The following is a 12,006-nucleotide window of genomic DNA, read 5'->3' as shown; positions in this document are numbered from 1 at the left end:
AAGTATTGTGGTGCCACAGCGACGGGGCCGCTCGGGTCAGCAAGGCAGATAGCTGGGATCAGGACCCGGGACGACTGATTGGTCGAAAGTTCAAAGGCCGGCGGGATCGCAAAAGAGCGGGAAATCCTAGGCTCAGGATTGGTCGAGAGACCAAGGCGGTCGGGACGGGGGCGCCTAGCCTTTGATGTGAATAGTTTAAAAGAAAACGCAGGGGCAGTAGGGAACTCTCTTCTTCTGGAGTTTGGACACGGGGTCAGCGACGAAGGAGTCATCGGGCGAGCCGCTAGATTGTCTGCAGGACGATCTGAGCGCCGCAAGGTCACCAAGGACTACAGACGGTATCGTGTTGCGCGCCTTACAACACCTCAGAGCGGAGGGTAGGATCCGTAGGAGAGGGTTAGTTCGGGGTAAGGACGAGTAGGAAAGCGGTTTAGCAGAGAGCGCAGCATAGAATAGGGCTACACGGCACCAGAGTGTGGGTTAGAAGCGCCTTGCTGTCCCGCACACACACACGGGTGGCTCGGTTGGTTAGCAAGGGCTAATAAAATCTCGAGCGTAGTAACAAAACCGTGTTGTTGGGTGTTTTTGGAACGTGGTATTAGCGTGCACTGCATTCGCGAGTGTGTGGTCGTTGTACGCATAAAGGCCGTGGTCTCTGTACGATTGTGCGGGTACGGAGGTGTGTGCGTTAACGCCCGGGGAGAGCACTTTTGGTGTGTTGGCGTGACTACGCAGCCGTGTGAGAGGAGAATCGTCCTTGTACGATATTTGTGTTGACGTGCACGCGCGAGTGGGGGAGGGGACGAGTCGTCGTGTCGGCGTGTGCCCCGCTTGCGTGCGCTCGTTACTTGCGTAAGCTCTCGGCGTGCGTAATCGGCGTGCCCAAGGTGCGCGATCGTAACGTGGGCGGCCAGCGCGGCGCAGAGCGGCGCAGGAGTGGGTATCGCGTGTGGAGCTGTATGCGTGTGTGCGCGCACGTTCACGACGTGTGTAACACAGGTGCGCGATCCTAACGTGAGTGGTCAGGGTTGGGTGAGTGCCGTGCAGAGCTGTGTGGGTGTGCGCGTGCGTGGTTATCCATGCCTGCTACGCGGACCCGCGGTGGAGGGGAATCCTCGGGTGACGGCTCCCACACCCTGGGTGAGGAGCCTAGCGGCGGTTCGCTTAGCAGCGGGGGGGCGATTGATGATGTTAGTCCGGCCGTTAGTATTATCGAGGGAGGGATCTCGGGGGCTAGCGACCCCCACAAATTGGTGTCGGAAGCGGTACGGACCCCCGCGTTACCTCACGCTAAAATAAGACTGATATTTACCGGCCGGGGGGCCCCTTCGTGGAAGGCATTCGCCCGCAATCTCTTAGGGGCCAAGGAAATTAATGGATGGACGGACGCGCAGGCAGTACGTCAACTTAATATGAATCTTGATGGGCGGGCAGCCGATTTTGTAGAAGCGTTACCCGCGAGCGCACAGACACAGCTAGAGGAGCTGATGCGCCGACTCGATCAGCGTTTTGGCACGCGTGACGAGGAGGAAGCAAAATCGGCCTTAGAGGCGCGCCGTCGCCAACCTGGCGAAGATCTCCGTGATTACGCCGAGGATGTGCGCGAGTTAACAAAGATCGCACGCCCGGGGTACGCAACTGAGGTTATTGAGGAACTGGCTGCCGAGAAAATCCAGCGGTACCTGTCTCGCACGGCGTGGTGGCAGCCAGACATGAGCTGCCCACGTCTTCCCTTTAACACCCTTGTCGAGCGCGCACGTAAGTGTGAAAGAATTCACAGCGAACGCGCGCAGCTCCGGGGGCTGGGACGAGAGCGCGCCATTGCGAGCCTGCTCTCGGAAGACGAGGAGGAGGAACAGGAGCTCGCGAGGACGGTAAGGGGCCGGGAAAGAGAACCTCCAGTGTCCCGCGAGACAACCCCGGGATGGGTTGCCGGTATACAAACGGGTATAAAGGATGTCTCCGGCCAGGTAACCCAGGTACGCGAGGAAACGAACAAAAATATGACCCAATTGCAATCCTCCGTTGAGACCATCCGATCTGAAATGGGGGACCTACGCGCCACGGTGGGAGGGTTATCTGGGAGGGTAGCCCGACTAGAGGCGGAGGGTGGACAGCGGCGTAATGGGGGGGGAGGGAGTGGGCGGGGGGCCCACTACGGAGCCGCCCCCCCTCCCCGGGCATGTTATATGTGCGATCGCCGAGGGCATCTAGTGAGAGACTGTCCTGAAATCACCCGAGCTAGGCAGGCGCGGGGGTTAAACTCCAACGCCTCCTAGTGAGCGGACCAACTAGGGGTGCAATCGACGCGGTCCCGATACAAATAGACGGTAATGGTAATAATGGCGAGCGAGTGATCTCCACACAGGTTCCAACAACAACGCCCACGGAAACGGTGACTCCTGGCGACTGGCTACGGGAGCTGGTGGCGGGGATCACGGGGGCCACGTCGCTGGTGGAAGGGGAGGTACACGGAGTGCGTACCCGAATTCTGCTGGACACGGGGGCGGTGGCCTCGCTCGTGAGCGCAGCGCACTGCAGCGCGATCGGGGTCGACGTGCGTCACCTGCAGGCACCGGACCGCGCGCTGCACACGGCGAGCGGAGCCGGAATGGGGCTGCTGGGGAGAGCCACCCTAGAGGTCCGCATAGGAAACCAGGTGTGCACACAGGAATTCTACGTTTCGAGTGTGTTGTGCCACGAGTGCATTGCAGGAACGGACCTCCTGGAAAAGTTGGGACTTAACGTACAGCCCCGGCAACGATGCGCTACGGTGGAGGGCAGCGGGGAGCGGATTCCGTTCCTAGGACAGGAGCCGAATCGCCCACGCTTCACACCCGTGGCCGCTACGCTGGTGTCGGCCGTCACCATCGGGCCTCTCGCCGAGATGCTGGTGCCAGTGGCAACCCTCTCCACCGACCCAACCCACCGACCATCGGGCGAGGTAATGCTGACTCCTCACCCGGAGTTGGCATCGCGATACGGGGTGGTAGGGTCAGCCACACTGGTAAACGCAGATGGGGGCCGGCTGTTTATACGTGTGTTTAACCCACACAGTACCCCGGCAATGATACGACGACGCACCCCGGTAGCCACCGTACACCCCCTGCACGCTCGCCACTCGAACGACTCGGTGTTCGCACTCTGGGCGGAGGACCCTGGCCGCCCCGAGGACAGCCAGGATCTGGCCTGGCGGGTCGGCCCGACCCCCCGAGCCGAGATTGTTCCCCTGCAGGATGCGTTACATGTGCCTTGGGCAGCCTTACCTAAGGGGGAGGCCGATCAGCTGCGCGGGTTATTGCGGGAGTACGCCGACGTGTTCAGTGAGCACGATTCGGACGTGGGCCGGACCGACCTGGTCAAGCACCAAATTGACACAGGTGCAGCCCGACCCATCAAACTCCCCGCATACCGAGTGGGCGCGCCTGAACGGACCCAGATCAAAGAGGCAGTCACGGATATGCTACGCGATAACATAATCCAGCCCTCCGCGAGCCCTTGGTCTGCCCCGGTGGTACTGGTAACGAAAAAGGACGGATCGACTCGGTTCTGCGTTGATTACCAAAAATTGAACGCAGTCACCCTCGGCGACGCTTTTCCCATCCCACGCATCGACGACACCTTCGACAGTCTCGCAGGAGCGCGGTATTTTTCCACCCTCGATCTGGCGTCCGGTTACTGGCAGGTGGAGATGACGGAGGAGGATCGGCCAAAAACAGCATTCACCACCCCGATGGGCCTGTTTGAGTTTCGAGTGTTGCCGTTCGGACTCACTAACGCGCCCGCGACGTTCCAGCGGTTGATGGAGTTGGTGATGCGGGGCTTGCAGTGGGAACAGTGCCTGATTTACCTGGACGACGTAATAGTGTTCAGTAGGTCGCTGTCCGAACACTGGTCCAGGCTGCGGGAAGTATTCCAGCGACTGCGAGCAGCCCATCTCAAGCTCAAGCCACGTAAGTGTTACATTGCGCAACGCGAGGTGGGGTACCTCGGACACCGAGTCAGCGAGGCAGGGGTGAGCACCGATCCCGAGAAGGTGCGTGCCGTAGTGGATTGGCCGCGGCCGAGGAACCTGACGGAGATCAGGTCATTCTTGGGACTCGCCACTTATTACCGTCGATTTGTAAAGGGATTCAGTGAGATTGCACGCCCCCTCACCCAACTCACCTCCCCTAAGAACCCCTATCAGTGGTCGGAGGCCTGCCAGACGGCTTTCACCACACTCAAAGACCACCTCACCCACACCCCCACCTTGGCTTTCCCAGATTTCACCACCGATTTTATTTTGGACACTGACGCCTGCAGCAGTGGGCTGGGCGCGGTGCTGTCGCAAGTGCAGGGTGGGACGGAGCGGGTCATCGCATACGCCAGTCGGACCCTGAGCGGGGCCGAACTGAACTATTGTGTAACCCGTCAGGAACTGTATGCTGTAATTTTCGCGTGTAAACAGTTCCGACCGTACTTGTACGGCAGGAAATGTCGTGTGCGCACCGATCATTATGCACTGCAGTTCCTCCTTACATTCAAGGAACCGCGGGGGCAGATGGCTCGATGGCTGGCGCAGCTGCAGGAGTACAACCTGCAGATCGAGTACCGAGCGGGGCGAACACACGCGAACGCGGACGCCTTGTCAAGACGGCCCGCGGTGCGCGCTGAGACGAGGGAGGGAGACGCCTGCCCGTGCTTCACGGGGGGACGCTGCCGCCAGGCAGCAGAACCCAAGGAGCGCGCGGAAACTAAACTCCCCCCCCCGAGAGAGAGTGCAGTGTGCGCCGCAGGAACCCCTGCAGAAGGAGCCCGGGGACAGACGGATCATCCCACCCCAACCGGGCGGATCCAAGAGGATGTCGGCTGCGCCTTCCCGGGCTTGGACGACGAGCAGCTGCGACAAACCCAGCAGCGGGATCCGGATCTGGCGGCGGTGGAGGCGGCACTGCGAGAGAGGAAGGATGCACTACCAGGGCCCTGGAGCGGTTTGTATGCCCGGTTGTGTGTAGGAAACGGGGTGGTGAGGGAACTGGCCGACGCTGGGCAGCCGGGGTGCATCTGCGTTCCCGCCCATGTGCGGCCCCAACTACTACGACTGGTACACGACCACCCGCTCGGGGGCCATGATGGGGAACGGCGCACCCGGGAGACTCTGCGTCGCCAGTATCTCTGGCCTAAATTAGCGCAAGATGTGGCCGCCTGGGTGCAGGGCTGCCGGGCCTGTCAGCAGTGTGGGCAAAAGCCGGCGAGGTACCAGGTACCCCTGAGGCCGTTCCGAGTCAGTCGGACGAATCAGTTGGTCGGAATCGACCTGCAGGGGCCCTTTCCACGATCCCACCGGGGCAACCGATATATTCTTGTAGCGGTGGAGTACTTCACCCGCTACCCCGTGGCGGTGGCTATCCCGGATAAAACAGCCCTCGTAGTGGCCCGGGCCTTCGTGGAAAACTACGTACTTAAGTGCGGGATCCCCGAACGAGTCATTACCGACCAGGGTAGTGAATTCGAGGCCGAACTATTCCAGGCGCTGTGCCGAGAGTTCGGGATCCAGAAGGACCGAACCACGGCATATCACCCCCAGGCGAACGGGATGGTAGAGAGGATGAACCAGACTCTGGCCGGGAAGCTTAAACGCATGGCGGCCGCGAATCAACAGGACTGGGACGAACACCTCCCCTATGCCCTGTTCGCCTACACCACCGCCGTTCACACATCTACAGGACAGACCCCGTTCCTAATGATGTTTGGTCGCGAGTCTCGCCTGCCCGCAGATCTGCTGTTCGGTGTCCCTCCGCCGCAACGGGAGGAAGGGAGCCACCCCATGGAGCACTTGCTGGAGACCCTGCGAGAGGCCAGGGGCCGAGCCTACCCGCACGGAGAGGCCGCGCACCAGCGGCAAGAGCAGGGCGCCCGACCCCGTATGGAGCCCCCCTTCTACACTGCGGGCTCCGAGGTGTGGCTGTACACTCCCCGCGTCGGTGCCGGACAGGTGGGGAAGCTGACCACCTACTGGCGAGGACCCTGGATTGTGAGACGGCAGATCTCACCATGGACGGTGCTGATTCAGGGAGGAGAGAGGGGCCGGGAGATGGTGGTCAACATCCGCCGACTGAAGCCGTGGCGAGCAGCCCCCGAGGGGGGGAGCCCCGCCGTCCAAGTACCCCGAAACCCCGGGGTCCCCCCACCCCCCGTACCCGGGGGCCTCGCGCAGTATATGGGCCCCACGGAGCCCCGGGCTCCGAGGGGCCCCGGGCGGGGCCGGGGGCGACGAGGACGGCGACCCTTAAACCCCACCGCCTCTGAGTTTGTCCCCCAGCCCGCAGGTGCCGGAGACCGAGGGGAGCCGTTGGAATGGAGGAGGAGACCACCGCCGGAGCCCCAGGAGACGGAGCCGCCACCCCCGAGGCCAGCCACAAGGGCCGGGCGAATCCCGCGGACCCCGCGGCGATACCTCGTGGGGGCAACCCAGGCGAGGTGCTCCAGTCAACCCGGGACGGGGACTGGCACCCCGGGGGGCTATGTGGTGCCACAGCGACGGGGCCGCTCGGCCGAGCCAGGGAGCCGCCCGGCTTCCACCGCCGCACTGCCCCCCATCACCCCCCCCACATAAACACGCACCCGCACCCACGTAGGGCCTCGTGGTCGGGTCACCTACCCTGAGTTTTCACCCGAGGGCCCCCTAGGGGGGTTACCCCACGGTTTCTCAGGGCCAGGGAATTGGACAGGACCCTTCCCAGGCCAAGTAACACTGCGGCGCCGTGGGCGGATTTGAGATCGCACGACCACGGCGAGCTCAGAGAGCCCCGCAGTTAGAAACGCATACAAACACAAACACGGGTCAGCAAGGCAGATAGCTGGGATCAGGACCCGGGACGACTGATTGGTCGAAAGTTCAAAGGCCGGCGGGATCGCAAAAGAGCGGGAAATCCTAGGCTCAGGATTGGTCGAGAGACCAAGGCGGTCGGGACGGGGGCGCCTAGCCTTTGATGTGAATAGTTTAAAAGAAAACGCAGGGGCAGTAGGGAACTCTCTTCTTCTGGAGTTTGGACACGGGGTCAGCGACGAAGGAGTCATCGGGCGAGCCGCTAGATTGTCTGCAGGACGATCTGAGCGCCGCAAGGTCACCAAGGACTACAGACGGTATCGTGTTGCGCGCCTTACAACACCTCAGAGCGGAGGGTAGGATCCGTAGGAGAGGGTTAGTTCGGGGTAAGGACGAGTAGGAAAGCGGTTTAGCAGAGAGCGCAGCATAGAATAGGGCTACACGGCACCAGAGTGTGGGTTAGAAGCGCCTTGCTGTCCCGCACACACACACGGGTGGCTCGGTTGGTTAGCAAGGGCTAATAAAATCTCGAGCGTAGTAACAAAACCGTGTTGTTGGGTGTTTTTGGAACGTGGTATTAGCGTGCACTGCATTCGCGAGTGTGTGGTCGTTGTACGCATAAAGGCCGTGGTCTCTGTACGATTGTGCGGGTACGGAGGTGTGTGCGTTAACGCCCGGGGAGAGCACTTTTGGTGTGTTGGCGTGACTACGCAGCCGTGTGAGAGGAGAATCGTCCTTGTACGATATTTGTGTTGACGTGCACGCGCGAGTGGGGGAGGGGACGAGTCGTCGTGTCGGCGTGTGCCCCGCTTGCGTGCGCTCGTTACTTGCGTAAGCTCTCGGCGTGCGTAATCGGCGTGCCCAAGGTGCGCGATCGTAACGTGGGCGGCCAGCGCGGCGCAGAGCGGCGCAGGAGTGGGTATCGCGTGTGGAGCTGTATGCGTGTGTGCGCGCACGTTCACGACGTGTGTAACACAGGTGCGCGATCCTAACGTGAGTGGTCAGGGTTGGGTGAGTGCCGTGCAGAGCTGTGTGTGGGTATGCGCGTGCGTGGTTATCCATGCCTGCTACGCGGACCCGCGGTGGAGGGGAATCCTCGGGTGACGGCTCCCACACCCTGGGTGAGGAGCCTAGCGGCGGTTCGCTTAGCAGCGGGGGGGCGATTGATGATGTTAGTCCGGCCGTTAGTATTATCGAGGGAGGGATCTCGGGGGCTAGCGACCCCCACAGTATCCCCGAGGTTATAAATGATGTATTGCCTATACCACCATATTAAAGGGGGGGTGAAAATGGAGGTTGTGCACAAGTAGACATACAAAAACCACACAGGTCTATGTGGTATTTATATGTTTTATAAAGACAAAAAAATATATAGGCCACAAATGTTTACGTGGGATGAAGGAGGTGGGGCAGCGGGTTAGCGTACTACGCCATGAACCTGGCGACCCGATTCTAGATTTGAAGTTTTCGTGTCTGCAAGGATTCATACTCTTTGTTTTTTCGGTAAAGTCACGGCTAACATCAGTGGCGAGTGATGTGTGAACCGGTCCCATGTCCCGCCTTCGCCAACCCGCACTGACCAAAGTGGCGAAGTATGGTCAAACAACAACACCCATATCTGATATGGCGTGCGGAGGCCTCATCAATTATTGACAAAGGGCTGAAATTATTATTTGTATGCGGATATATGACGTTTTGAATAAGTTAACCCCGGAGGAGTTAATTATACAACCTAATCTTCTTGGTTCTTTCGGTAGTCACGTAGAAGGGAAATAATAAAAAATAAAACATAATACAATAATTCTCACTGTGAGAAAAATAATTCTCAAAATAATTCTCACTGTGAGAATTATTTTATTATATTTTATTTGTATTATTTGTATTATTTCCCTTCTACGTGACTTTACCGAAAGAACCAAGAAGATTAATCCCTGCAGTCACGAAAGCTTTACATCGAAATATACAACCTAAGTTATAGTAATGAAATACATTTCTTTTTTAATCCATACTCAACGATTTTTTGGTATTATTATTCAATGTTACAAGCTAAAGGGCGATTGAAAAAGGAAACCCGACTCGATCCTCAAGGACACACTTCAGAACGTCGGGGAAACTCCAACGAACGCAACGCACGGGGAGCGCTCGCAGGGGTCTGGGCGGGACACCAGCTACGCATCAACGTCGCCAAACAGAGGGCAGACGCGACTCATCAAACATCCACTGAAGGTGGGGCCGTGTCGGGCCCGGTTATATAAGGAAAATGTTTTAATCGGCTGCTTGGGAGTCACCTTCATCCGGCGGTGGTCTGACCATCGCTGATTGATGATGATGATTGTGGTGGTGACGAAAAACAAGTGGGTGTGACCGCTTTTATACAATTAAATAATAATAATTTAAATGTATAAAGCGGCCTTAAACAACATCGTCTTGGACGGTGAACTGAACATAGGGCAATATCAAAACAAAAGACTTGCTATCTGTTACTGCAAAATGTATGAATAATTGGGGGGGGGGGATTATATTTAAAAAGGAAATCGAGCTCAAAATCACCCAGGTCACAGTGCATGGCGCTAACCGTTGCACCACCACTCCACCACAGAACGCGTTCAAAAAACAGCCTTCAGAAACAAACCGGAATGTCCCCTCTTTGAACGAGCAAGCGGACACAGCTCCTTGTCGTGGATTTCACGGGGGGGGGGGGGGGGGGGCACCGCGTGTCCGCGAGAAATGTGTTCTCAAGCTTGCGCGACGCGCTACTGCTGCGGGGACAGCTTCAGAAGTTTTGCACGCGAAGGGGCCGTCGGCGGCGGCGCGCGCCGAGGTGACACGCCCGATGACACGGGGCCACAAACCTGAAAAACCACTCTTCGGAACGAACGTCCCATCTTCACCCAAGTCAAACATTCGCAGGAAACGGCCACATGATTTAACAGCGTGTCTAAAGCAGTGGTTCCTTAACATGGGGGTGCATCTCGTACCCCGCTGGGGGTGCCGGACATGGGCAGATTTTTTTTTTCGAAGGTAAATCATCGCAAACACAAATTAGGCACGGGCACGTGAAGTACAACTTTGTTTCATCAAACCTACGGATGTATTAAAATTATACATTTTCTAACGATCGAGGGGTGCAAGGCTGTAGTAAAGGTTAAGAACCACTGCTCCAAACGAATCATCTTACGGTAACTTGCTAAATTCGGGCCACAAATTGGTACGCCCGCTGCCAGGCAGCCAGTCACCTATATATACGCACGAGGGGGGCATGCGTGTGGGGCTTGGGGGGGGGGCCCAAGGACGCGTGGTCCGCGCACCCCCACGTATGCCGTCCTGATAAGGGCGTGCTCGCCCAGCCAAATATAGATCGGGTCCCGGGGGGTGGTGATGGGGGGCGGGGGATCGGTCAACTTGCACGTGAAGTCTAGAGCAGGCACGGCAACACTGCTGCCCCGGTGGCTAGGGAAGGGTTAAAACTTCGGCGGTGACGAAGCAGTTTGCAATTAAAGCCACGGGGGTGGGAGGGCGAGAGAGAGAGAGAAAAATTGGAACGTCCACTCCCATCGGTCACCAAGCCACCAGCCGAAAAGTTTCCACCAACTTGGGCCCCTTTGCCGCCCGAGTGTTGAATGTGCGCAGTGTTACGACATAACGCGCGCTTGCGATGTCGCGTGATAGTTTACGGAGCTAGTAATAACGCACGAGGCTTGCCAGATGCTGGGAATAAAAAATGCGTTACAGATGATCATTTACAAACATTCAATTGCTCCGCAGGTTCAGTCTGTTAATGTGTACGTGGCAAGTTTGTAGGGGGGAAAAACATCGACCACGGGACACTCGTTTAACAAAATAGTGCACGAACATATTACAACACCGTAACATTGGCCATGATCAATCCACTGCTGGATGAATACTGCCCTAAGCCGTCGCCATCTCTCAATCCAAGTTGAAAAGTCAGCAATTTCTTGATGAAATGAGCATTGCAGCAGTGCTAATTTCCCATTTATAGCCCGGAGCCAGTGGTGGAAATTCCACATTCATCTGGCGGGGGGGGGGGGTGAATCTCCTCCATTGGACAACGCCACGTTGTAATAATCCACCCGGCACCTGCACACGGAGCCGACTTGCAACGCACGCGTGGTGTCGAGAAAAGCTCGCGCACGTCCACCGTCTCAGCTCGTCGAGAGCAGCAGAAAGACCCACGGGGTGATGGGCGGTGCGGGCACAACTCACCATGGTGGCTGTCACGCAGGGAGAGAGAGGCGGCAGTAAACTTGGGAGTGGCTGTTGTCACCGGCTGACTGTGTGCGCGTGCGTGCGCGTGTGTGCGTGTATTTCGCCGAGTAGCAGAGGACGCGCGACGGGTCCCGTCAGCACTCAGGCACTAACGTGAGCTCTGCGAACGGCTCGGGTGCCTATATAGCTGGAGGAGGTGGTGGTGTTTGGGGGCTGCACCAACTGGGGTCCTGGCACCAGCCAGCGAGACCTCCTCCTCTCTCTCTCACCCTGACCAAAGCTCCTCCCTGCCGAACGCACACGTAATCTGCACCGATGTTCCAACACGCACGCACCCATGCACACGAGGCAAAGATCCCCCGTATAGCGTACACAGGATGCTGGGACAAGTGCTGTTGGCCCGCACCTTATGAGGAGTGGTAGCATAGCGGGGAGTGGCACCGTACTATGAACCCAGTGGTGCGAGTTCGATTGCTGGCAAAGGCCAACATCTGTGGTGATGATCTGAACAGGTCCTGGGACTCCCCCCACCCCCAGAGGTCGACTCGGCCTTGAATAAGTATGTACCTTATGTGGGTGTGTTAACATCAGCACGAGGCTGGCCAATTAAAATAAAATGTTGTTTACCAGGTAAAGCCCACTGAGATATGTAGCTCTTTTCAGAGGTGATCTGGTCACACATGATAGCTCATCGAAGTGGCTTATCACGTGGGATTCCAAAGCAGCCACATAAGAGGCAAAGGTGGTTGAGAGTGGTTCTGGCCACAACACGCATTCGTGAACCTAGTTGCTCACTGACAGCACTTCTTCCCAACAGTCTACGTAGGCTACACGGGGGATGTTTGTCTTTGTAGGGAACACAAACACACACGCCCACTACACCAGGTACTGTCTCTCGCGACGACACTGTTCCTCTGAAACCCACAACGATTGATCTTTTTGAAGCGGCAGCTGCAGCGCGCGGAATG

At 57.9% G+C, this 12,006-nt stretch overlaps 1 protein-coding gene across 1 annotated transcript in view; it reads right to left on the bottom strand.

The window, feature by feature from the left end:
* Positions 1 to 11,470, bottom strand: part of LOC144730128 (tubulin alpha chain, testis-specific-like) — a 31,795-nt gene extending 20,325 nt beyond the window's left edge. Inside the window, exon 1 of the mRNA XM_078610705.1 lies at positions 11,036 to 11,470. Within this exon, the coding sequence (XP_078466831.1) occupies positions 11,036 to 11,038 (3 nt within the window). The 5' untranslated portion in view covers positions 11,039 to 11,470. The remainder of the gene's footprint in view (positions 1 to 11,035) is intronic.
* Between the last annotated feature and the right edge of the window lie 536 nt (positions 11,471 to 12,006).

This window comes from Lampetra planeri, chromosome 34, assembly GCF_965212315.1.
Source record: "Lampetra planeri chromosome 34, kcLamPlan1.2.h2, whole genome shotgun sequence".
NCBI classification, from domain to species: Eukaryota; Metazoa; Chordata; class Hyperoartia; order Petromyzontiformes; family Petromyzontidae; genus Lampetra; species Lampetra planeri.
The sequence above is the reverse complement of the archived record's forward strand: the minus strand, read 5'-3'. Positions and strand labels throughout refer to the sequence as shown.